Source organism: Corvus moneduloides, chromosome 23 (assembly GCF_009650955.1).
Source record: "Corvus moneduloides isolate bCorMon1 chromosome 23, bCorMon1.pri, whole genome shotgun sequence".
Classification (NCBI taxonomy): domain Eukaryota; kingdom Metazoa; phylum Chordata; class Aves; order Passeriformes; family Corvidae; genus Corvus; species Corvus moneduloides.
Window position 1 is genome coordinate 4,916,918 of NC_045498.1, and position 26,393 is coordinate 4,943,310.

Consider the following 26,393-nt stretch of genomic DNA (forward strand, 5'->3'; position numbering starts at 1 on the left):
ATCCATGTCCTGACCCCACGGACACACATCCATGTCCTGACCCACGGACACACATCCATGTCCTGACCCCACGGACACACATCCATGTCCTGACCCATGGACACACATCCATGTCCTGACCCCATGGACACACATCCATGTCCTGACCCACGGACACACATCCATGTCCTGACCCACGGACACACATCCATGTTCTGACCCCACGGACACACATCCATGTCCTGACCCATGGACACACATCCATGTCCTGACCCATGGACACACATCCATGTCCTCACCCCATGGACACACATCCATGTCCTGACCCATGGACACACATCCATGTCCTCACCCCATGGACACACATCCTTCCTCCTGGGGAATTCAGTGTTAAATTTAGAGCTGATTTGGGTATTGAACATTTCAGATGTGTTTTCCCCTCTTTGTGGCACAGCTGCCAAACGATCCGGGCTGGCAGAACCCCGGGAGGTTTGGGCTATTTGAAGTCTGCATCCCTCCCAATCCCAGGCAGCACTGGCTGGGTCCAGCTCCTGCTTCAAATCCTTTGGAGACTCTGGGTGGGATTTTCAAAGGAATCCGAGGGTGTTGAACACTTGTCTCCCTCAGGCTTTTCAAAAATGAGCCCTTAGATTTTAGTTTCTTTGGAGTTTTCCCCTGATGTTACAGTCTGGGAGGGGAAAGCACCCTTGGGGTTCAAATTAGGGTGAATGGACACAAAATAGGTGCTGGTGGTTCTTCCAAGGTATTTTTGGGGAGACTTGCAGCCGAATTTTCCATGTCTGTGCTGTGATTTCCTGGTGTGTCCCAGAGGGATAACATTGCTCCATGCTTGGACTTGGAGAAGAGTCTCTAATCTTTATTAGGATATTTCTAGACCAGCCCCACTGGGTTTTTTTCACCTGATGTTTTTCTTGATATTTTTCTCATCAAAGCCCAAAGGACAATCCCACGTGCTCACTCCTTCATGGAAAATCCGCCCAAGATTTATCCCATCCCAGTTCATTTCCCGCTCCATAGCTGCTCTCAGACCCCCTTCGTCTGAGGGGAGGGTTGGTGGTTCTTCCAAGGTATTTTTGGGGAGACTTTCAGCCAAATTTTCCTTGTCTGTGCTGTGATTTCCTGGTGTGTCCCAGAGGGATAACATTGCTCCATGCTTGGACTTGGAGAAGGGTCTCTAATCTTTATTAAGATATTTCTAGACCAGCCCCACTGGGTTTTACCTGCTATTTTTCTTTATAAAAGCCCACAGGATAATCCCATGTGCTCGGTCCTTCACAGAAGATCCTTCCAAGATTTATCCCATCATTTCTGCCCCATCCCAGCTCATTTCCCACTCCGTAGCTGCTCTCAGACCCCCTTCCTCTCACCCCATCCCAAACGTGCGAGGGTGGATCTGGGGAATCTCGGAGCATCGGCCCTCACGAGCAGCCTGCAGAAAGGCTGCCAGGAAAAATGTCCATCATGTTTTGCCACAGTGGGAAACACGAGCAGGCACTTGGAGCTTTAAAAAAGCAATAATTGATTTTTCAATCAGCTTGGCATTTAATGTGCTGGGAAGTGGAGTAAACACGACCGAGCCATTTAGGCCCAGACGTGTTTTCAGCTCGTTACAAGCGAACAGGCCTTGACAGGGAGTTCCAGAAAAGTGGAAGATCTCTCTCTCTCCTCCTGGCTCCTCACTTTTGGATTGTAGGAAGGTTGTGGTGGCATCCAGAGCTCTGTTTGTGTGTGTGTCTGTCGCCTCTGGAATGGCAGAGCCCTCACCTGGCAGAGCCACCACAACTTCGTGTCACATGTGAGCCTCAGAATCACTTCCCACTAAAATATCCAAGGATTCTGTGCTATCTGAACCCCTCCTGTCTATACATATCTCCCTCTTTTTCCATTCCTGCTTCCCATTTTCTGCTTTTGAAGTCTCTCTGCTCCAAAGCCTCACCCTGGGCTGGTTTTCCTGCAGCTCCCTGTGGCGGCATCCTGACAGGCCCGGCTGGGGTGATCCTGTCCCCGCAGTATCCGGAGCCGTATCCCCCAGGGAAGGAGTGTGACTGGAAGCTGACGGTGTCCCCTGACTACGTCATTGCCCTGGTGTTCAACGTGTGAGTACCCAAGGCCTTGGTGCCACTGGCACCACTGGGAACGGGGACTGTGGTGGCGTGGTGTGGGTGTGGGTGTCCTTCCCTCTGGGGAGGAACCAGCCCAAAGGTGGTGGGACTGTCCCAAACCCCTGGATAATCTATTCCCAGACCTTTTGTGGGGGGAGATCCTCATATTCCAGCTGCAGCTCCTCTGTGATGCACAGAACATGACTTGGTGCAGCAGCTCTGGCTCAGGCTCTCTGCTCCTGACTCCATCCGCACTCCTCGGTTCCTCACGTGTGGAAGGGAGGCAGGAATGTCCTCCCATGTGTCTGGCAGGATTTTGGAGCAGGAGCAGCTAGCAGGAATGTGCTGCTTGGCAGAACTTTGGAGCAGGAGCAATCAATCCCTGCCCTGGGGCTGCACATCCCAGGACTTCAACCTGGAGTTCTCCAGGGATGGATCCCTAATCCGAGCTCTCTTCCTTTGCTTTGCAGCTTCAGCCTGGAGCCTGGCTATGATTTTCTGCACATCTACGACGGGCCTGACTCCCTGAGCCCCCTGATTGGGAGTTTTTACGGCTCCCAGCTCCCGGAGAGGATCGAGAGCAGCAGCAACAGCCTTTTCCTGGCGTTCCGGAGCGACGCCTCCGTCAGCAACGCCGGCTTCGTCATCGAGTACACAGGTGAGCGCTGGGGGCACCCCTGGCCCTGCAGGTACCTGGGCCTTTTCCTGTGCTTGTTCCCAGGTTATTCCACCTCGCTGGAACAAATGGGAGAGGCTCTAGTGATGCTGAAATTGTCCAGAAAATAAATTGCTGGACATGGTGGAAAAATGCCTTTAGGAGTAGTTTTGTCAGCCCCAAAGCAGAGGTGGAGGGAGAAGGGGAGGTGATCGCTTCCCACTGGAATATCCCAGGATTCTGTGCTGTCTGAAGCTCCCCTGTCTATCCATATCTCCCTCTTTTTCCATTCCTGAGGTTTAGAGGAATGGAGGGAAAATGAGGAGTTCAGGAAGAGGGATCCTGGAGGTGGAAGAAGAGCCAGGGCACAGAAGTTTGATAGACCAGTGGAAAATGTTACATGGCTGAGGATCTGCTTCTGCTGGGGACTTCCCTGAACAGAGAAGGAAATTTTTAGGGTTTTAGATTCCCAGAAAATATTCCTTTATTTCCAGGCTGTATTTTGTGTAATCCTTCTTTAGAATTGAAACAGTTCTGTCTCCTCCTTAGTGAGCAGAACTTCACAAGATCACAGAATTCCAGATGGTTGGGGGTGGAAGGGACATTCCGGATCATCCAGTGCCACCCCCTGCCATGGGCAGGGACACTTCCACTATCCCAGGGTGCTCCAAGCCCCATCCAACCTGGCCTTGCCCCAAGGATGGGGCAGCCACAGCTTCTCCTGTGCTAGGGCCTCACTGCTCTTAAAGAACTGGGAAGTGACAGGCCTGGAATGGGGAAAAAACGGAGAAAAAAGGGGAAAAAGGAGCTTTGGCAGGTGTATTCCCTGTGTGTGTTTGTAGAATAGGTGGAAGAACAGAGCAGTTACAAACTGGAGTAAAAATTCCACTCTGAAAACCCAGATCTGATGAGTCAGGGCTGTGCAGAGTGGAGAGAAAAGGATTAAAAACCGGGGAGAAAAAAACCCAGAGGTGGAAAGGAATTGATCCCTCAGGCCTGCTCAGGGCTGTGTGGATTAGTTTGGAGTGTGGGAAGAGGCAGGGATGGCTTCAGGTGTCCTGTGGAAGGCGGCTTTGCTTCCATGGCACGGCAGTGATGCCTTGAGGGGCCTCCTAAAAACAGAGCCTGGACAGGAGTAAGGGAATAAAGGCAGGGATTTGTTTGAAAGGCCTTCAGAGGTACCCTGGGGGCCAGAGGCCACTGCCGAGATGGGCCCCAAGGTGGACGGCAGGGCACGAGTTCTTCACACTTTTATAGGTTTGGTTCATTTGCATAGCAGGGTGAATTCTCCAATTAAAGCTTCAGTTAATGAGGTAATTCCCCTCAGCTTGCCTCCCTTTAGAGGCTTTTGGTTGACACTTTTTGGGCCTAGGATGGTCTGGGTGTCCCTGGAGAGCAGGCCCGGAGAGGCTTTGTTATGAACAGGCCACAAGAAACTTCAGAGTTACTCACTGGGCAGTGCAGGATTTGGAAAATAGAAAAGTTAAAACCTAAGGCATCAGCACAGGCTGGGGACTGCTTTGGTGCTGCTTTTTCTGTGTGTTTGGGAATTCCTATTCCTTTCCTCAGCCCGTGGTTCCTGTAAATCCCAATTTACCCAAGCAGAGGCTGCTGGGGAAAAGGCAGTTCCTGCTGGTTCTGCTGAAGAGATGAATTTCCCTCTGATAAAGCTATAAAATTACAAGACAAAGGCATTTAGCACTGCTTCAGCTTCAAGACATGAGGAGTTTTCTGCTCTCATTAGAATGAATTTTATGAAAAATTCCAGTTTTCTCTTCCCCTTTGTTTTTAGGCAGCCAGAAAGCAGCTAACAAATAAAACCCTGTTAAATGAGAGTGGCTGTTTCTCCCAAACACTCCAGCAGTGGCAGTCACACCCATGTGCCTCCCCCAAAGCCAAACTGCTGGGAGAGAAGAATGAGGTTGGAAATTTGCTCATTAATTCCCCTGCACTTTGAAAAGGAACCTGGGATGCAAGGCTGGGAAATGGCAGGGAAAAAAATAAAGCAAAAAAAACCCCCAAAACTTCGGGGAATGGAAGGAGGAAGGAAAATGCAGGAGGGGGAAAGAAAATTCAAGAATGAGCTCAGCTCTTTGCCAACTGGAATTCCAAGTTCAGAGGGGGTTTGGAGTCCTCTCCTGACTTTTTTTTTGGGGAAAAAGGGCAAAGCAGGCATCTGGCAGTGCTCCCCTGAATCCCTGTTATGAACAGGCCACAAGAAACTTCAGAGTTACTCACTGGGCAGTGCAGGATTTGGAAAATAGAAAAGTTGAAACCTAAGGCATCAATCCTTGCTCCACTGGAGCCTCAGGAATTTGGAAGTGTCTCAGGACAGAAAGGCAAGGCTTTAACTCAGGATCTCTCCGTGAATCATCTCCTGAACCAGGCTGGTGTTTGTGGGTCTCGGTCACACGTGGGCGATTCCCGCTTACAGAAGAACCCCTGGATGAGATTCCAAAGCTGCTTCCAGTCCATTAAAAGATCCTTGGTGTGAGGGGCTCACTTGGAGTTGCCATTGCCAGGAAATGCTTCTCTTACAAATTTGGGATGAATCCCAGAAGTGAAGATTATTAGGGAAGCAGCTGAATTCCAATAAATTGTTTGTATCTGGGCCTGTCACAAGCCACAGACCTCGTTAGGAATATTTTATTATTCACACACTGATATTTCTTAGCAGAGCCTTCGTTGGTGAAGCTGAGTTACTTGGAGAGCTTCTCCCAAATTATCACACACCGAAATTAAAATAATTTATTATCATTCCCAAATTACCACATTTTGGGAATACTGGGGACTCTCCATCAGTCCCTGCCTCAATCCCAGAATCTCCAGGCTGGTCTGGTGCTGACCCCAGGAGCAGGAGGAGTTTGGGATAAAGGACAGGAAGGAATTTCCAGGCTGGAGACTCCCAAGTGAGAGATTTTTCCCACACTTTTTAGCAATTCCTGGCTCTGTTGTGGGCCAGGAGTGAAGAGCCATGAAATTGGAAGCAAATGAAGCACAACTGATTCCTTTTCACCCTTCCAGAGGAACAGGAAAAATCCCAACCCTCAGCCTGATTTCCAATTTGTTGTTGTTATTTCACTGGAATTATTTTGCCCATCCTGAGCTTCTGCACAGAAATGCAGCTTTGCTTACAGGTGATTTCAGGTGGAAATTCCCCATGGAAAACCATCCTGGAAATTCCTTGGGAGCTGTTTAAAAATACCCAGCTCTGTTTGCTGCTCAAACAGTTGGAGCTTGACTCCAGAAAATGTGTTTGGAAATCGGATGTGGCCCTTGGGAAAAGGAATCCATGGACCTGGAGTGTCCTGAGGTCCTGGTGAGCCAAACTCCCAGGGATGCCAAGGCTCCACTTGGTCCTAAAATTCATAATAAGGAATGAATTAAAGAATCCCAGACTGGTTTGGGTTGGAAAGGACCTTAAATCCCATCCAGGGGCAGGGACACCTTCCACTATCCCAGGTTGCTCCAAGTTCTATCCAGCCTGGCCTTGGACACTTCCAGGGATGGGGAATCCACAATTTCTCTGTGTCAGGGCCTCCCCACCTCAAACAGGATTTGTGCTGTTCCAGTGTGTGGTGGCTGTTGTGGAAAACTCATCTTGGAAGGTTTATTTTGGGATTGCTCCAAGGTTTAGCTCTCAATCCCAGGCTGAGCAGGTGAGGCTGCGCTGGAACACCCACCTGGAATCCCGACCTCTTGCTCCTGGCTTTTCTTTGGGAATGGGGAGGGGAGGCACAGAAAATCCTGGGTTCGGCGGAGTGATGAGCCAGTTCCCGTGACATTTTCATCTTGATGCCTTTCTAAACCTTTGGCAGCCTCAATCCACGTTAATCAGGAGAAAGTCCTTGAGTTTGGAAGTGAAAATAAACCAGGAATTCTGCACGGGCAATCCTGTACTCACTTCCTAGCCCAAGAAATCCCAGGCTGGCGAAGCTGTGGCTTTCCCACATCCCTTTTTTGGCAGCCAAATATCAAATATTTCCTGAAGTTGAGCTGCTGCCTCCCTTGGAGCCAACTCCTGAGGATCAGGGATCAGGACAGTTCAACTGGGAATGTTCCATGTGCCAGCATGCAGCAGCCTCCAGGATGAGAGGTGTCCCTGAGGGGACAGAAATGATGAAAAATGAGGAAAAACACCAGAAAATCAGCAGGGCTGTGGCTCAGCAATCCACCCCCACCCTTCTCCAGCAGCTGATGGAGTGATTTGAGCGTGGAACGTGGTGATTTTCCAAGGAAGGGCTGAGCCCAAGCCTGTGACAGCCGGGTGGGAGGTGGAGTGACAGCCTGAAGAGCAGCTGGTGACAGGAACAGCGCTGAGACTGCTCAGGGAAACCAGAGAGGGACAAAGGGCTCGGTGTAGGGAACGCTCCAAGAGGGAATGTTGGCAGCTTGGAGAAACAAAGCCTGGTGGAGTGGGAAAAGCTGTGGAAAAGCTGAGCACGTGTTTCATTTGGAAGTGACCCCCGAGCCGTGGTGGCCTCTGGCCGTGCAGCTGCTCGTCCTCAGTGGAATTTCCAGCAGGAATTTGTCCCCTCCAAGGGCTGGGATGACCTTCAGGAATATCCCACGGACTGGCAGGAATGGTGAGGGCTCCCTTCTCCAGGATAAGGATGATGAGGAGGGAGTGTGTCCATCCGAGCTGACTGGAACAAATGTGGGTCCCAATTTCTGTTATCCCAAGATCCCAAACACTCATCACATCCAGGTTTGGGTCTGGCTGCTCACACACAGGGGAAAAGTGGGATAAAATCGTGTTGGATTCTTTCCTGCAAGAAGATATTCCTGAGGATCAGAGCTTTGGAAAGCTGCGGGAATTCTGCTTCGAGGCTCACGTGTGTCTCTTCCCACGGATAAACTGGGACACCCTGGTTGGGAAACAGGAAAGGAGGAAAAGTGGTGCTCAAAGCATCCAAAATTTGTGCATCAAGACCCCACTGCCCCTAGGAGAACCCAGGATTTCAGGATTTAAAGGCTGAGGATCCAAATGTGTGACGGGCAGTGGGAGCTGACCAGTCCGTGGCTCCCAAAACAGGGAATCGGTGCTCTGGGGAAAAAAAATTCCCATTTTTTTGTGCCCTGTTCACTTGGATCACCTGGTGCAGCTGCTGTGGACAGGAAAGCAGGGGATAATTGGATTTTTCAAGCAGAAAAGCAAAAGCCAGGCCTGTGGGCTTTGCTGTTTGCTGTTTGTCCTTCCACACCTTCTCCAAAATCGGAGAGCCCCCGATTGAATGCTTAACCACACTTGGGTTGTTCCCAGAGCCTCTGCTCTCAGAAGAGCCCTCGTCTTTAATGAGCAATTTCCAAATGACAAAAGAACAGGATTAATCAAAGCCTCTAATTATATTGCAGGCAGGGAAAAAAATAAAAGAAGGGGGAAAAAAGCAAAAATAAAAAAGAAAAAAAAAAGGCAAAAAAAAAAACCCTTAGAAGAAGAAGAAGGAAAGAAATCTCCAAGTCCTGACAGCTCTGTAGTGTTCCCTGGAATTTTTATATGGAAATGGGATTTTTAACTCTGCAGAGCAGAGGGTTTTTCACTCTCTGCCTGCCAGGAGGGTGGAGCAAAGTGGGGTTTGGCCTCTGCTCCCAGGGAACAGGGACAGGATGGGAGGGAACGGCCTCAGGCTGTGCCAGGGGAGGCTCAGGGTGGACAGCAGCAGGAATTTCCCCATGGAAAGGGTGCTCAGGCCTTGGACTGAGTGGAATCCCCGCCCCTGGAGGTGTCCAAGGAGGTGGCACGAGGAATAAATTAAAGAATCCCAGACTGCTTGGGGTTGGAAAAGACCTTAAACCCATCCAGCTCTGTAGGCAGGGACACCGTCCTCTATCCCAGGTTGCTCCAAATTCCCTCCAGTCTGTTCTTGGACACTTCCAGGTGTGGGGAATCCACAATTTCTCTGTGCCAGGGCCTCCCCATCTCAAATAGGATTTGTCCTCATGGTGCTCTGGGCTGGTGACAAGGTGGGGATGGGTCACAGCTTGGACTTGATGATCCTGGAAGGCTTTTCCAGCCTCAGCCATCCTGCGATCGTGTGAAATCAAAGCTTTGCCTCACTGCTTGGATTTTGGGTGCTCCTGGGAACTGGAGCCTCCCTTTCCCAGTGCTGAGCACCACAGGAGGGGCTGGAGCAGCTGGAGTCCAGACCCTGCAAACGGGGTGAAAATCCCAGAAATTCCCAAATGAAAAAAAACCTTTCTCAAGGAGTTTCTTAACTCCCATTCAACTGATCAAAACAGCAGAGGAGCTGTGCCAGAGCAGTAAAAATCGCGGGAATTCTTTCCCTGCAGAGAACCCCCGCGAGTCCTGCTTTGACCCGGGGTCCATCAAGAACGGCACCAGGGTGGGCACGGACCTGAAGCTGGGCTCCACCATCACCTTCTACTGTGACGGGGGCTACGACATCGAGGGGGGCCCCACCCTCACCTGTGTCATGGGAGGGGATGGAAAACCCACCTGGAACAAGCCTCGTCCCACCTGCACAGGTAAATCCCGAGGGAAAGGGGAGCGGGGAAGGATCTGCCCCCGCGGCATTTCGCCCGTGGAAAACTGGCTGTTAATTCAGAGGGGTTTTCTCAGTGTTCTGTAGTTTTTTAGGGTTTTTAGAGGAATTGGTTTTCATTGTTTTTCAGGGGTTTAGCAGCTCTTTGAACAGGAGGAGCTGGTTTCTGTGAGGTTTTTTAACTTTCTTTGGAGACAGACAGGAAACTGGACACATGGCACATCCCGAGTCCCTGGCACAGGGCAGGAGTCAGGAATGCGCTTAAACCTTGGCTAAACCTGATCCTTGCTAATCCAAACCCTCAATCTTGGGCTTTCCTGAGCAGGGGCGGAGCTCAGTGACCAAAAAAAGGGTTTTTTTCCTTAGGGCTTCCCTGTGGTTGTTTTGTTTTCTTTTCTGACTTCGTGGTTTGCAGTCAGACTTGATCTGAGAAGGGAATCAAGAGGCAGCTGGTGGGGGAAGGAGTGAAATCCCTGATTTGGGAAGGCTCTGCCAGGGAGGACACTGAGGAAAGGTGGGAAAAGGGAGCTCATCCTGACCTGTGGGGTGGGGAACAGTGCAAATCCCATTTGATAATTCCATGTGGAGCCAGCACGAGATTGGGTTGGGAGAATCCTGAGTTTTCCAATGAGAACTTTCAGGGAGCAGCACCTGGAGCGGGGAATGGTGGCTGGGGACATTTGCAGCTCCAGGGATGCTCCATGATCCTTTTCCTTGCAGCTCCCTGTGGAGGTCAGTACACAGGCTCAGATGGAGTTGTCCTGTCCCCAAATTATCCCCAGAACTACACCAGTGGCCAGGTGTGCCTGTACTCCATCGTCGTGCCCAAGGACTACGGTACCGTGTTTGGGATTTTTTGGGGGGGATTCTTTTGTGCTGTGCAACTCTTCTTTGCTGGGGTTTTAATAATTTTAAAGTTATTTAATCGATCCAAATTAAAAATGTAATCATTTTAATAATAACTTTTAACAATTGCATCCAGAACTGGAGATGAGGCAGATTGGAGAGGAGCAAGTGGTGCTGTTGGATGCTGTTGGAGCCAGGGAAAATCCTGGATTTGTCCAGGTTTTGTCCAAAGCTCAACCCAACGGGTGCCAGTTACAGCTAATAACTAACTCCTGTCCCTCGGTGGAGTTCTGCAGCTCGTGTTCCGTGGGCAGGGCAAGGGGATGAGTCACAGAAAATTCCCAGTGGGCTGGGAATCAGTGGGAAGATGTTGTGGCAATGAACCCGGGGGAGGCTGGTGCTGCCTCTGGAATTTGGGGATAAATAAAGGGCTCCCGTTTTTCCAGGCTGTCACTCAGGCCTTGTCCCTGCCTGGAATAAAGGCAGCTGAAACACGGGACAAAGGCTGTGCTGCTGGGGAAAGAGATCCCAGTTTGGAATGCTGGGAATCCTGGGGGTCCTGTGCAGGGCCAGGGGTGGCACTCGACGGTCCTTGGGGTCTGTTTCAGCTCAGGGGACTCCATGAATCCATGAAAATGCTTCAGCTCCATGGCCTGGATGTGTGGGGTGGTGCTGGGGACAGCGGTGGGGACAGCGGTGGGGTCATGAGTGGGATGACAGTGGGGACAGCGGTGTGGGGACAGCAGTGTGGGGACACTGGTGTGGGGACAGCGGTGTGGGGACGGCAGTGTGGGGACGGCAGTGTGGGGATGGCAGTGTGGGGACAGCGGTGTGGGGACAGCAGTGTGGGGACGGCAGTGTGGGGATGGCAGTGTGGGGACACTGGGGACAGCAGTGTGGGGACCCTGGGGACAGCAGTGTGGAGACAGCAGTGTGGGGACACTGGGGACAGCAGTGTGGGGACACTGGGGACAGCAGTGTGGAGACAGCAGTGTGGGGACACTGGGGACAGCAGTGTGGGGACACTGGGGACAGCAGTGTGGGGACAGCAGTATGGGGATAGCAGTATGGGGACAGCAGTGTGGGGACACTGGGGACAGCAGTGTGGAGACAGCAGTGTGGGGACACTGGGGACAGCAGTGTGGGGACACTGGGGACAGCGGTGTGGGGACAGCAGTGTGGGGACACTGGGGACAGCAGTGTGGGGACACTGGGGACAGCAGTGTGGGGACACTGGTGTGGGGACACTGGGGACAGCAGTGTGGGGACACTGGGGACAGCAGTGTGGGGACACTGGTGTGGGGACACTGGGGACGGCAGTGTGGGGACACTGGTGTGGGGACACTGGGGACAGCAGTGTGGGGACAGCAGTATGGGGATAGCAGTATGGGGACAGCAGTGTGGGGACACTGGGGACAGCGGTGTGGGGACAGCAGTGTGGGGACACTGGGGACAGCAGTGTGGAGACAGCAGTGTGGGGACACTGGGGACAGCAGTGTGGGGACACTGGGGACAGCAGTGTGGGGACACTGGTGTGGGGACACTGGGGACAGCAGTGTGGGGACACTGGGGACAGCAGTGTGGGGACACTGGTGTGGGGACACTGGGGACGGCAGTGTGGGGACACTGGTGTGGGGACACTGGGGACAGCAGTGTGGGGACAGCAGTATGGGGATAGCAGTATGGGGACAGCAGTGTGGGGACACTGGGGACAGCAGTGTGGGGACACTGGTGTGGGGACACTGGGGACAGCAGTGTGGGGACACTGGGGACAGCAGTGTGGGGACACTGGTGTGGGGACACTGGGGACGGCAGTGTGGGGACACTGGGGACAGCAGTGTGGGGACACTGGGGACAGCAGTGGCCGGTCCCAGCCCCCTCTCTGTCCCTGTCCCCCTCCCTGTCCCCCTCCCTGTCCCCGCAGTGCTCTTCGGGCAGTTCGCCTTTTTCCAGACGGCGCTCAATGACGTGGTGGAGGTGCACGATGGCCCCACGCAGCACTCGCGCCTGCTCAGCTCCCTCTCGGGCTCCCACACAGGTACGGGGCTGCTCCCTGGCCCTGGCCCTGGCCCTGCTGGGAAAAGCAGCTTTGTCACAGCTGACACCCAGCACCTGCTCCGTGTGCGTTGCTAATTCCGTCACCTCTGTGTCTCCCGTTTTCCGTTGTCCCCATCCAGGGGAATCTTTGCCGTTGGCCACCACCAACCAGATCCTCATCAAATTCAGCTCCAAGGGTCAATCCACAGCCAAAGGCTTCCACTTTGTCTACCAAGGTGAGTTCAGGTGTGTTCTGGAAGTGTCCTCGGGTCGCTCCCAGGGGTGTCCTGAGTGTCTGGAGCTGCTTTTGGTGTCTGGGGGTTCTGAGCAGGGAGCGTCACAGGGAATTAGGATTCCTTAGGGAGCAGAGCTCTGGCAGGGCTGGCTGGCTGCTGTGGCTACTTCGTATTCAGCCCTTTCATTCCCACTCAGCCTCAATCCTGCACATCCCAGGATTAGCATCAGCCCCGTCGTGCCCGGAGTCACGCAGGGAATTCGGAGATTTATCCCGCAGCAATTCTTCCCAGTGGCGTTTTTAGCACTTTGCTGGGTGTAAGCAGCTGAAATCCCATCTGGCAGCTCGGAAATCCTCCCTCTGTGCGTGTCACAGCCTCGGGGCTCTCACACTCCTGCCCCTTGATCCCCTCAGTAACAGCTTTGTGCTGCACTGGGTGAGCACAGCTCGGGGATTTTATGGGAGTAAATAGAAAATGATGCACGGAACAGTGGGAAAACAGAAGGGATTTCTCACCCATGTGCTCCTTGGAGTTATCTGTGGGAACATCCAAGCTTTTGCTGCAAAGAGGGGACAGACACTGGCATGACCTGAACCTTCTCCAGGGGTGAAGCGAAGCATGGTTTGGATTTTGGAGTCTTTAGGATCTGTTCTCTTGAGTTCCTGCCTAATGAGTGTGAAACGGCCGTGGTGGTGTTTGGAATCTTCAAAGAGCTCAGCAGAGCAAAGGTTTGGATGAAATCTGGGAAGGTTTCCTCCTCCCTCTGCAAGAGCTGCATGGGAAGCGAGAGGAAAAGAGCCCTAATTGGGACCTGTCTGGCCAGACTCTTAATTAGCTCAGCACTCATAAATTTAAAGCAACTCAGAGGAAAATATTAATTGACTTCTTCCTTGGCAATGGACTCTTTTTGGTGAGTTTTTCTCCTCACTTACCTGCCAGACTCATTCCTTGCTTTGGCTGTCAGTACTCCACAGGAATATCAACAATTTCGGCAACATCACAACTTAAATCCCCCTTTTTCCTCTTTTCCAAAGATTTTTTCCAGTTGCTGTTCCTTCATGGCTGTGAGGCCCAGGGAGCTGAGGAACCCAAGGAGTTCCCCATGGAGGCTCCTGCCCTGGGTGACAAACCCACGTTTTGGGAAGTCACTGCCAAACCCTTTGGTTTCCCTGAGTCAAAACAACCTTTTAATGTGATGATGAATTCTCTGCAGGGAGGCAGCAGGTTCTGGATATCCCAGCTGCTTTTCTTTTCCAGTAGAGAATAATTAAATCATCAAGGTTGGAAAAGATCTCCAAGATCTTCGGTCCCAACCTTCACCCAGGTGCCCCCATGCCCACCCTGCCACGTCACCAAGTGCCACCTCGGTGTGGCATGGAACCACTTGAGCTTGGATCACTTGATCTGACAGGACTGGGAGTGAAATGTTCTTCCTTCACAGTGGTCGTGCTTGGATTCAGCCCCTCTCTGGGGTTTAGGAATAATCAGTTAATTGTCATACCTGGATCCAACCAGTCTTTGGGATTTAGGTACAATCAGTCAATGGTTATGCTCGGATTTGACCAATTTTTGGGATTTAGGTACAATCAGACAGTGGCCATGCCTGGATTCAGCCCCTCTGAGATTGAGATACTTTTGGGTTTAGGTATAACTGGAGATGGTCACGTTTGGATTCAGCCCCTCTTTGGGGTTCAGATAGTTTGGGGTTTACATATCATCAGTCAATGGCCATGTTTAGCCTCAGCCCCTCTTTGGGGTTTAGGAGTTATCAGTGGTCATGCTTGGATTCAGCCAATCTTTGGGATTTGGGAATTATCAGTGGTCATGCTTGGATTCAGCCAATCCTCGGGGTTTAGGAATTATCAATGGTCATGCTTGGATTCAGCTAATCCTTGGGGTTTAGGAATTATCAATGGTCATGCTTGGATTCAGGCCCACATTGGGATTTAGATACTTTGGGGTTTAGGAGTGATCAGTCAATGGTCATGTTTGGATTCGGCCCCTCTTTGGGATTTAGATACTTTGGGGTTTAGGAGTGATCAGTCAATGGTCATGTTTGGATTCGGCCCCTCTTTGGGATTTAGATACTTTGGGATTTAGGTGCAATCAGTCAGTGGTTATCCTTGGATTCAGCCAATCTTTGGAATTTAGGTATAATCAGTCACTGCTCATGTTTGGATTCAGCCCCTCTTTGAGGTTTAGATACCTTGGGATTTAGGAACAACCAGTCAATGGCCGTGTTTGGACTCAGTCCCTCTTTGGGATTCAGATACTTCGGGGTTTAGTCAATGGTCAAGCCTGGACTCAGCCAACCTTGGGGGCTTAGATAAAATCAGGCCGTGACTATGCTTGGGTTCATCCCCTCGTTGTGATTTAGATACGTTGGGGCTTTAGGTATAACTGGGAAATGGTCAAGTTTGGAATCAGACCCTCTTTGGGGTTCAGGAACAATCAATGGCCGTGCTTGGATTCAGCCCCTCCTTGGGGTTTAGGTGCAATCAGTCAATGGCCATGTTTGCATTCAGCAAAAAGTCTTGCAGATACTTGGGGATTTCAATGTAAAACCGACAGAGCTTTACTCCGACAGCTGGCATTCCCAAAACGTTCTCTCTAACGCTGTTGTGTCTCCATTCCCCTGCTCCCTGGCAGCCGTGCCCCGCACCAGCGCCACGCAGTGCAGCTCCGTGCCAGAGCCGCGGCACGGGCGGCGCCTGGGCAGCGACTTCGCCGTGGGGGCCGTGGTGCGCTTCGAGTGCAGCCCCGGCTACGGCCTGCGCGGCTCCCCCGCCATCGAGTGCCTGGCCATGCCCGGGGCCCTGGCACAGTGGAACACCTCCGTCCCCACCTGCGTGGGTAGGTGGCACCGCGGCCTGGGGGGAGGCGGGAACGGGTGGGGTCGCGCTGGGAAAATCAGTGGGGTCGTTCCATGGGTTGTCCTGGAAGTGTCCAAGGGTTGGATGTTGGTGATGATTGTGGGACTCTTCCCTGGGTTGTCCTGGAAGTGTCCAAGGGTTGGATGTTGGTGATGATTGTGGGACTCTTCCCTGGGTTGTCCTGGAAGTGTCCAAGAGCTGGGTGTTGGTGATGATTGTGGGACTCTTCCCTGGGTTGTCCTGGAAGTGTCCAAGAGCTGGGTGTTGGTGATGATTGTGGGACTCTTCCCTGGGTTGTCCTGGAAGTGTCCAAGAGCTGGATGTTGGTGATGATTGTGGGACTCCTCCCTGGGTTGTCCTGGAAGTGTCCAAGAGCTGGATGTTGGTGATCCTTGTGGGTCTCTTCCAGCTTGGGGTATTCCATGGTTCTATGAAAAAATCAACAGCAAAACAAAGCATTAATGAAATGTAAAAATCTTCTTTAAAACCTCTTGCAGTTCTGCCCAGGGAGGTTGTGGCTGCCCCTGAATCCCTGGAAGTGTCCTAAGGCCAGGTTGGATGGGGATTGGAACAATCTGGGATAGTGGAAGGTGTCTGGGTGAAAGGACTTGGTGATCTTTAAGGTCCCTTCCCACCCAAACCATTGCATGATTATCAGACACAATACAAAGCCCAGCCTGAATAAGAAGAGTTTAACCCCATATTCCAGGGAATTGACATTTTCACCCAATACTCACTGTGAGATCTGGGACAAGCATCTTGAATAAATCAGCAGCTCCTGAAGATCAGCCCTGTGTGTTCCCCACTCCCAAGAAATGTGCCAAAAGTTGCCCAAAAATTACTAAAACCAGGATCATTCCTACAAATCTCACCCTTAAATCACAACCACTTCTTGATTTCTCCTCATTTGAACAACGTTTTTAGCACAAAGCCAATTCCTTCCCTTTCCAACGGCGCTTTCCTCCTTGCAGTGCCCTGCGGGGGGAACCTGACGGAGCGGAAGGGAACCATCCTGTCCCCCGGCTTCCCCGAGCCCTACCTGAACAGCCTCAACTGCGTGTGGAAGATCACGGTCCCCGAGGGAGCAGGGATCCAGGTACAGCTGGGGCAGAGGGGGGACACTCGGGCTCTGCTGCTCCCAGAGAGGCCACGTGTTGGGAAGTCTCTGCTCCTCGTAGGAAAGGGATGGATTGGTGTGGAATTCTCTGGAATCAGGGCTTCATTTAATGCCAGGAGTGGGCAGGGGCTGATTGGTGATCTCAGGGAAGGGCTGGAGCTGTGCCTGGGGGATTTAGGTTGGATTTAGGGAAGGGTTCTTCCCCCAGAGAGTGCTGGGCACTGCCCAGGCTCCCCAGGGAATGGGCACGGCCCCGAGGCTGCCAGAGCTCCAGGAGCGTTTGGACAGCGCTGCCAGGGATGCCCAGGGTGGGACTGTTGGACTGGATAATCCTGGTGGATCCTTCCAGCTCAGGATATTCCACGATTGTGTGCCAGTGTTATCCACAGGCTGCTTGCGCAGGGAATAGCAGATCCCAGGCAGCCCCTGGATCCCCTCTCCTGATTAGACACCAGGAACCAAAACACAGAGCCAGGGTAGAACAATTTTTGTCATCCCCATCCAAACCTGACAGCCTTTTCCCAAAGGATTCTCTTCCCTGCCACGTCTCCCAGCCTCAGTCAGGGTTGTTCTCCCACCCCTGGGGTTGTTGGGTTGTCTGTGCTGGGCCAGGGGCTGGGCTGGGTGATCTTCATCCCTTCCAGCTCAGGACATTCAGTGATGGATTTAAACACATTTTTGCCTCCTGTGTGTGGCAGGGCAGTGGGGCTGTGCTGGTGGGACACAACACCGGGGGAATTTGGGATGCAGATCTTCACCCTGATGAGCTATTCAGCGTTAAAAGGGGGGATTTGGGGTGCAGATCTTCACCCTGATGAGCTATTCAGGGTTAAAAGCGGGGATTTGGGGTGCAGATCTTCACCCTGATGAGCTATTCATTGTTAAAAGGGGGGATTTGGGGTTCAGATCTTCACGCTGATGAGCTATTCAGCGTTAAAAGGGGGGATTTGGGGTGCAGATCTTCACCCTGATGAGCTATTCAGGGTTAAAAGGGGGGATTTGGGGTGCAGATCTTCACCCTGATGAGCTATTCAGGGTTAAAAGGGGGGGATTTGGGGTGCAGATCTTCACCCTGATGAGCTATTCAGGGTTAAAAGGGGGGATTTGGGGTGCAGATCTTCACCCTGATGAGCTATTCAGGGTTAAAAGGGGGGATTTGGGGTTCAGATCTTCACCCTGATGAGCTATTCAGGGTTAAAAGGGGGGATTTGGGGTGCAGATCTTCACCCTGATGAGCTATTCATTGTTAAAAGGGGGGATTTGGGGTGCAGATGTTCACCCTGATGAACTATTCAGGGTTAAAAGGGGGGATTTGGGGTGCAGATCTTCACCCTGATGAGCTATTCAGGGTTAAAAGGGGGGATTTGGGGTGCAGATCTTCACCCTGATGAGCTATTCATTGTTAAAAGGGGGGATTTGGGGTGCAGATCTTCACCCTGATGAACTATTCAGGGTTAAAAGCCGTGTGAGCCACACGGGCAGAGCCGCTCGCCCCAGGATCTGTTATCCCAGCAGAGCTGCAGTGGGATATTTACACAATCACAGCTCTGCTGCTCCTCAGCTCCAGGTAAAGGAGCTCTCTGCAGGTGTTTTGTGGCCTTTATCGTCCCTCTGCAGCAGCAGAGCTGAGGATTAATCCCAGCATCAGGAGATAAAGCCCTCCCTGAGCTGTGCCCCCAAGCTGCCCCGTGCTGGGTGACACAGGAGGTGGATTCTGGAGCAGGAGCATTCATTCCTCACTTGTCTGAGGGATTTTTTTCTTCCTCTTTCCCACCACTCTGTGAGGTTTTCATTCCTGAAGTGCTTTGATTTCCCTGCCGTGTGTTTGGTGATGGATTTGGAGGGATCCCCTCCCTGTGCAGCTCTCAGCTGCTGGCACTGTTGGGTTTCTCTGGGCAGGTTTATTCCAACAGCAGCTCAGGAATTCCTACCTGGAGATTCTCACTTGGAGATTGTCACCCTCAGCCCCCAGCCCCAAACCTGCCCCTGGCTCTGGGATGGGCCCCAGGGGGTTCACAGTGAAACCCCACAGGCCTGGGGTGATATTTTGAAGCCTCTGAGGCTTTTGCTGTGTCCAGTGCTGCAAATCCCCCTTTTCCTTCGGTTTTGAAGCCATTTAAAACAGTGTTTTCCAAAGCTCTCCTGTCCAGCTGGAATTTGGCCGCTTTCAAGCCCCTGAAATGAAGGAGGATCCATTTGTTGGTTGAGTTTTTTGTTAGGTTGGGGGTTTTTCTGGTTGGGTTTTTTTGTTGTTGTTGTTGTATTTTTCACCCCTTTTCCTGTTGGATGGGATCTTTTCCAAGGGAAATCAAAATTTTGGGGGCTGGCACAGAATGCAAGCAACCAAAACAAAGTGGATTTTGTGGCTGTGCTGTGCCTTGGCCAGGCTCGCAGTTCAGTTCCCAGGTTTAGGGTGGGATTTGGGGAAGAGCAGGACCATGGTCCTTCAGTGTGACCCAGTCCTCTGCTACAAAAGAGGGGGAATTGGGGTGAAAAAAGAAGTTTTTTATTATGGGGGTGGAACAGATTGTCCAGGGAGGTTGTGGATGCTCCAATCCTGGAATGTCCAAGGCCAGGTTGGACAGGGCTTGGAGCAACCTGGGACAGTGGAGGGTGTGGCAGAGGTTTTGGGACAAGAGGAGCTTTGAAGTCCATCCCAAACCCTTGAAATTCTTTGATCTCGTGTTAGTGGGGCCCCCAGCAGTGCTGAGGTCTCCACTTCCACCGGGATCTGCTGTCACCTGGTCACAACCCATCAGCTTCCCTGAGACTTCCAGGGGGAGAAAAAAAAAGCCCTTGGAGAAAAGTTTTGGCTCCCAAGACCTAAAACAGCTGCAGGGAGGGGTCTCGGGGCAGCCCCCAGGGAGGGAATGACCCTGGAGCTGGAGCTGGATCCATCCTGGCCCCCCTTGCTTTGGATTCTCCATTATTAGCTCCTCATTCCAGCATGGCTTCACCCCCTTTTCGCACAACAATTAAAGGCTAAGCAGGTGTAAATCAGGGGAGGAGGTGAAATTGAAGCTTTCTTGGTAGCAGCACTCAGGATTTTTATGTAATCAGGGTAGGAGCTGGCACTTGTGCCATGAATTATTCATTCCCGAAACAAACGTTCCTGAGCGAATTAATTTATGCACGTGGCAGTAAATAGATGCAGATCCCTTGTGAATCCACATGTCAGACTAGAATTAGGACCTTAAAAATGTTTATTCCGTGAAGTTGGAGTGGGGAGGGGAAGAGAGGAGAATAAATAATTGAGGCTGTGTAAGAGCAAACAAAACGCTCGTTGTCACTCCACTTCCCATAATGTAAATCACAATAGGGGTGGAATGAGGCAGGGAAAAGGGAAAAAGGGTCAGAGGGAGCAGTGATGGCTCCGTGGGGGTCACTGCGATTCCTGCTGGATGAACTCCGCTCATTTTCTGCTCAAAAAAACACTTGGGAGGAACTTCAGAGCCGGTTTTATTACCCAGAGTAAATCAAGGAGGAAATGGGTTTAAATGGCTGAAGCGAGGGGGGTTTTTTGATTCGTTTCTTTTCGAAAGGGGTTTTTTGATTTGATGTTCGGCAGGGCAGAGGCAAGTGGGGAATTGGGGTGGGTGAGGAAATTGATGCCTTTTCCTGGTCTTAAAATCAAGAGTCAAACACGGTTAGAAGGGGAAAAGGGATTTTACCTTGGGATTTCTTTTAAGGATCCTCAGGTGCACACGTCCAGGTCATATGCATTGAAATGACACAATGCACCAAAAGATCTGGTATCTCATTCTAGGTGTTACTAATTAGCAGATCTATCAAAGATTCCCCAAGGAGAGGCTCGAGTGAGCTCCCCCTCCCCAAGGAGCCTTCCCCTGGATGGTTCTATCTGAGTTTACAGAATGTGTTCTGGAGAGGACCTTGGGCTCTGGGGCACACTGATCCCCGGCTACGAAGCTTCTAAAATGTTGAGTCTCTCAGCTTGACAAACAAGGCCAAGAATGGAGGCAAAAACCACTAGGAATACAGGAGTTGTAAAAAGGTATAACAGGGGTATAAAAGAAAAGGCAAAAAAATCTTCATGGCATCAAAATCAGGGAATAAGGTTTGGGGAAAAAGGGAGGGAGTTCACCCGTGTGTAGTAGTCAAGGTTTGAGGGCACTGAACTCTCCTCACTGCTCATTTTTCCCAATTTTCCGGCGCTCTCCATGTTTGGAGCCAAGTTGTCCAACTGATTTATGCTCCTGATTTGTCTTTAAGGGTCCTCTGGGGGTTTTTTTGCCTGGCAGTTTAATTTGAGATACCCAGTGTTGGAAAAATCTCATCCAGAACTCGCAGATTCAATCTGGATTGTCCCCAAAACCGTTGGGTTTTGCTCAGATTTGCTGCCTCGCTCTCACCCCATTCACCAAACTTGGGTTTTTCGTGGGACACTGAGTGCTTTGAACCCCCAGCATTTGGGATTTAGGCAAAATCCATGTTCATGGTGATCCTGGCAAACAAAGCTGTGCAGGTCCACGGAGATCCTTGCTCAAGCACAAGCTGCTTTTCAGTGCAAATGCAGATTTTGGTGGAAATGCAGATTTCAGTGGAAATGCAGATTTCAGTGGAAATGCAGATTTCTCAGCTCTCCAGATGCTTCTCATCCCAGGATTTGTGTTCATGTTCCAGCTAATGGAGTCAAGCAACTTCCTAAGGCCTCCAAACCTTACGGGGCATGGCAGGGAAAGGTGAAATCCAAAAAAGCAGCTCAGTGATGCCTCTGAAAGCTGAGGAACAAGGCAGGAACTTGATTGGGTTTTTAAAATCCTGTTTCATGTGAGGGGGTTGGGGTTTATTTTAGCTCTCAGGTTGCTCTCATTTGAAAGGGTTCAAAGTCTTCGGGGATTTCTCCATGCAGAGGATAAAAAGACTGGGATTGTCAGCAGCTGTAAATGAGCTGAGCAGCTCCAGCCCTGGAGCAGCAGCAGCAACCAGCATTCCTGTTTGGAAGTTTGGGGGAAAATAGCTGGAAAAGCCCAGCAGAAATCTCCCAAGTTTTACCCATGCTGAACCCCCAGAATGTGTTACTAACTCAATTAGTGACCCTTTAATTGCTGTTAATCTGATTTATTACCATTTTTGCAGGAGTTGTGCTGTTATTTTTTTTTTCCTATTTATTTTGTTTCTCCCTGCAGATCCAGGTGATCAGTTTTGTCACGGAGCAGAACTGGGATTCCCTGGAAGTGTTTGATGGGGCAGACAACACAGCCACCATGCTGGGGAGCTTCTCTGGTACGTGCCAGTCGAGCCCAGTTTTATTCTCCTCACAAAATTAAGCTGAACTCCATCAAAAACTCGGAATAGATTCAAAGGGAATCGTGTGCTTTGTTGGATTGGGAATTTCAACCCTGTCTGCCTGTGGAAAAGGTTGAGAGGGAGCCTTAAACACAAAAGCAGTGGGGTTTTATTCCTGGGAATGGGAGTTCCCTCAGCTCTGCTGGGATGTGAGGCCACCACGCCTGGCAGGGTGACCTGACCTGGCTGATGTGCCCCAGGATGGCTGAAGGGTTACAAAACAAACTTTTATTTTCCCTTGGACGCTGAGGAATTGTGGCTTTCAGCACAGCAGGGATGAGCCGGGCTCCAGGAACTTTGAGAGGCTTTCAAATGGCAGGACAGCGGCCCAAAATCTCATTTATTTAACAAATGTGCCCAAAGCGCTCTGAGCCTGGCAGGAGAAGGGGCTGGCATGGAAGTGCCTCGTCCTGCTGCTGCAGCAGCTTCCAGGGAATGAAGGAATCCGAATTTCCATGGACCTGTGCTCCACCCACGCTGTTCCCCATCCCTTGATGCTTTTTGTCTGTCCCTGGCGGAGCTCCACAGGCTGAAATCCAGGAGCAGCCCCTGGAAAGGCCCTGGGTATTTCTCAGTTGGCCTCATTAGAACCTGATCAAAACCGAGAGGAGCTTGTTAAGCTGAAAGGACTTTCTGTTCCCAGCCTCTCCTGCCGCCAATCTCCGAGGAGGAGAGGGATCCTCTCCACTGTCTTTGTGCTGCTCTTGTTTTCCCAGGAACCACGGTGCCTGCGCTGCTCAACAGCACCTCAAACCAGCTCTACCTGCATTTCTACTCCGACATCAGCGTCTCTGCTGCCGGCTTTCACCTGGAATACAAAAGTAAGAGCAGCTCCAGCCTTGATCCCGCTGCTCCCGGGAGATGGGGAGGTGTTCATGGGGCTGCTGCCTCGGGGAAGTGGGAGGAGGAGCTGCCGTGGCTCCCTGCTCTCAGGGAGAGAGTGTTCAACGGAGAAAAGATGGAGCAGAGGGCTGGGGTGACCCTCGTGGTGCTCTGGTGGCACCTCGTTGTGTCCTCATGGTGGCGAAGTGATAAAAATCCGTGGGTACAGGGCTGGGATCTGGGCTGGAGAAGTGCTGCTGGCCGGGGGCTGGGAGGCTCTTGGCATTCCCTGCTGGAAATGCGTCCTTATCCCAAAAATCCTGGCTGGAAGGGCCCTCAGGGGTCATCCCGTGGGACCTGCTGAGGAAAGCAGGGTCAGATGGGAGATTAGTTTGATTTGCACATTTTTAATGCAGCCTGAGCTTGGAAAAACTTCAGGGATGGGGCTGCACAAACACCCTGGGCAGGCTCTCCTCACAGGCTGAGCTCGGTGTTATCAATGTTATCAGTGTTATCAATGTTATCAGTGTTATCAGTGTTATCAGGGTTATCAATGTTATCAGTGTTACCGGTGTTATCAGTGTTACCAGTGTGGGTTTGTGCTCTGGGGTGCAAAATGAGCTGCAATATTTCAGGTGCTGCCTGATGGGTTTTGGGGTGTTCCCCTCCCTCACCTGGATGTGCTCCCTCCCATCCCTACATCCCAGGGCACTCTCAGCTGGATCCAGGAATTCCTGTGCTTTGAGCTCAGAGGTGTCCAGACCCTGGACAGGATCATTTCCATGGGAGTTGATCCATGCTCCTTTTCCAACCTCCAGCTGAGGGAAGCACCTTGGCACAACCTCTGGAAGCTCTGAGGTCGTGTGGGCACCCACACCTTTCTCCCTTTTTTGGGGGCTGGAATTAAATTAATGGTTAAAAACACCTTAAAAAGGTCTTTAAGGTCCCCTCCAACCCCAATTCTGTGGTTGTGTGGAGCACTTCAGTGGATTCCTGGTTAGGAATGATCCCAACAATGGCAGCACGTTCCTCCCAGCAGGCCTCATGCCAGGTTTTTTTGGGAATACAGACCCCAGCACGTGGTTAAATGTGGTTTTAGACAGAGAATGTGTTTTAAAAAAGAAATCCCCAGGGGTGGGAGAACAACCCTGACTGAGGCTGGGAGACGTGGCAGGGAAGAGAATCCTTTGGGAAAAGGCTGTCAGGTTTGGATGGGGATGACAAAAATTGTTCTACCCTGGCTCTGTGTTTTGGTTCCTGGTGTCTGATCAGGAGAGGGGATCCAGGGGCTGCCTGGGATCTGCTATTCCCTGTGCAAGCAGCCTGTGGATAACACTGGCACACAATCGTGGAATATCCTGAGCTGGAAGGATCCACCAGGATTATCCAGTCCGACAGTCCCACCCTGGGCATCCCTGGTAGTGCTGTCCAAACATTCCTGGAGCTCTGGCAGCCTCGGGGCCGTGCCCATTCCCTGGGGAGCCTGGGCAGTGCCCAGCACCCTCTGGGAGAAGAACCTTTCCCTAAATCCAACCTGAACATTTTGGGGTTGTCCTCCAGAGCCAGGAGTTGGAAGGATGATCCTTATGGATCAGGATATTCCATGATTTTCTCAGCTCTGGTGCTGTGTGAGGTTGGAATTGCTGCCACAGCCCAGCAGCAGCAGGGAGGGGGTGCAGGAGGGCACTGCCAGCTCTGCCCAGCACATCCAAGAGCACAAAGAGCAGCTTCCTGCATCTGCTCCGTGCTGAGGATCCTGTGGGACAGGGCTGGAGCCAGCCTGGAGCTCCTGCAGCTCCCTGGCTCATCCCAGGCTGGCCTGGCCGTGTCCCACAGCCGTGCTGGTGCTGCTGAGCTGCTGAGACACGTGGGGACAGCTCTGTCTGTGTCCCCAGTCCTCCTCGGGGCATGGCAGGACTGGTTCCTGCTGGACGTGGGGCTGATAATTGGTTCTGAGCACGGCTCTGCAGCCAAACCATGTTCTGCTGGTTTGGTTTTGTTCCAAGGCCGCAAATGGATTTTTGGATGGCGCATTTCATTCTGTAAAGTGGCCGCAGGAGTTCTGCCCGAGGAGCTGTGGCTGCCACATCCCTGGGAGTGTCCAAGGCCAGCTTGGAGCAACCTGGGATCGTGGGAAGTGTCCCTGCCCACTCAGGGGGGGAATTGGATGATTGAGGACCCTTCCCACCCAAAGCAGAGTGGGATTCTGTGCAATGACAGCTGGGACTGTGCTTTAGAGGCCAAGCAGCACCGAACCTGCCAGGATTTCCTGCCTTTACACACTGAAACCTTGTCCATTATTGAATCCAGCGGGATTACAGCCACCACAGGATTGGGGAGAGAAAATGTGCCCAGCCTGTGCTCTGGGAGCTGCAGGAATCCTCTCGCTGTGTCTCTGGTTCTTCTGCACCTGTGTTCCAATCAATAAATCCTCTGAGCAACCCCTGCAAAAATCATGCCCAGGTTTTTCATGAGGCTGGGGATTATCAGCCCTGTCTGTTCCCTTGGCTGAGGAAATTAATAGGTGTTGATTTCCAGGGCAGCTGGAAATAATGGGATTTCTGCTCTGTTTGTACAATTGGAATTTCCCAGCCCTGAGCCCTGGGTTTTTTCTGTGTTCCTTCTGCGAGGAAGTTGGGAGAGATGAGCTAAAACAGGGGAAGAGAACTCCGGTTTCTCCCTCACTGGGTTACTCAGCTGAGCTCTTACCTCTGCATGCTCCAAAGCCGGGAACAATTTGGGACTGAGTGAAAGCCACTGATGTGAATGAGAAGTTATTTAAAGCTATTTCCCCCCCTGCCTCTCTGAAGGTCAAGCAGCACATCCACGAGCGGGGAGGGAACACGCAGGGAAGCGTGACTGGGCTTCCAGGAGGAGGCTCAGCCTCTCCTCGCTCCTGCTCTCTTTTATTTTGCCCCTGCCTTGGGCTCAGTGGGGTTGGAGCAGAGCAGGAGCCCTGGCAGGGATGCAGGGGTTACCTTGGAGTGGCAGCTGCCGGCACAGGGAGGGAAGGAGGATTCCTTTTAGCTCCCTGGGGAGTGCAGGGGGACGAGGGAGATGGGGGAGGGAGAGGGAGATGTGGGAAGGAGAGGGGAGAGGTGGGAAGAAGGAGGGAGATGAAGGAGGGAGAAGGAGATGTGGGAAGGAAAGAGATGAATGGAGAGGGGAGATTTGGAAAGGAGAGGAAGTGTGGGAAGGAGAGGGGAGATGTGGGAAGGAAAGGGAGATGGGGAGAGGAGAGGGGAGATGTGGGAGGGAGAGGGGGATGAGGAAAGGGAAAAATGAAGGGAAAGTGAAGGGGAAGGGAAGAGGAAAGGGAAGGGAAGGGAAGAGGAAAAAAGGAAAGGAAAGAGGAAAGGAAAGAGGAAGGGAAAGGGAAGGAAAGGGAAGGGAAGGGAAGGAAAGGAAAGGAAAGGAAAGGAAAGGAAAGGAAAGGAAAGGAAAGGAAAGGAAAGGAAAGGAAAGGAAAGGAAAGGAAAGGAAAGGAAAGGAAAGGAAAGGAAAGGAAAGGAAAGGAAAGGAAAGGAAAGGAAAGGGAGGGGAAGAGGAAAGGAGGGGAAGGGGAAAGGAAGGGAAGGGGAAAGGAAGGGAAGGGAAAAGGAAGGGAAGGGAAGGGGAAAGGAAGGGAAGGGGAAGGGAAGGGAAGGGGAAGGGAAGGGGAAAGGAAGGGAAGGGAAAAGGAAGATATGGGAAGCAGAGCCCATCACCCCACACGTGATGTCTCAGGTTGTTAGTTGAGTTTGCAGCAGGATATTCCCAGCTGTAAATGTAGGAATGGAAATGGGATTGGATGAAATTTCCTAGGCTGTTGCGCAGGTGCGGTCAAGGACCAGCCGTGCTTGCAGCTCATGGAAAATTCAGTCTGGGAAGGGAAACGGGAGGAAAAGGGGATTGG

At 51.8% G+C, this 26,393-nt stretch overlaps 1 protein-coding gene across 5 annotated transcripts in view; it reads left to right on the top strand.

The window, feature by feature from the left end:
- CSMD2 (CUB and Sushi multiple domains 2) overlaps positions 1-26,393 on the top strand; it is a 350,153-nt gene that overhangs the window by 256,425 nt on the left and 67,335 nt on the right. For all 5 annotated transcript variants that reach the window (XM_032132060.1, XM_032132059.1, XM_032132058.1 and 2 more), the window contains 10 exons: positions 1,958-2,096; positions 2,573-2,760; positions 9,049-9,243; positions 9,981-10,097; positions 12,031-12,144; positions 12,284-12,379; positions 15,029-15,232; positions 16,224-16,348; positions 21,517-21,613; positions 22,393-22,497. In XM_032132060.1, coding sequence (XP_031987951.1) covers positions 1,958-2,096; positions 2,573-2,760; positions 9,049-9,243; positions 9,981-10,097; positions 12,031-12,144; positions 12,284-12,379; positions 15,029-15,232; positions 16,224-16,348; positions 21,517-21,613; positions 22,393-22,497 — 1,380 coding nt within the window. The remainder of the gene's footprint in view (positions 1-1,957; positions 2,097-2,572; positions 2,761-9,048; positions 9,244-9,980; positions 10,098-12,030; positions 12,145-12,283; positions 12,380-15,028; positions 15,233-16,223; positions 16,349-21,516; positions 21,614-22,392; positions 22,498-26,393) is intronic.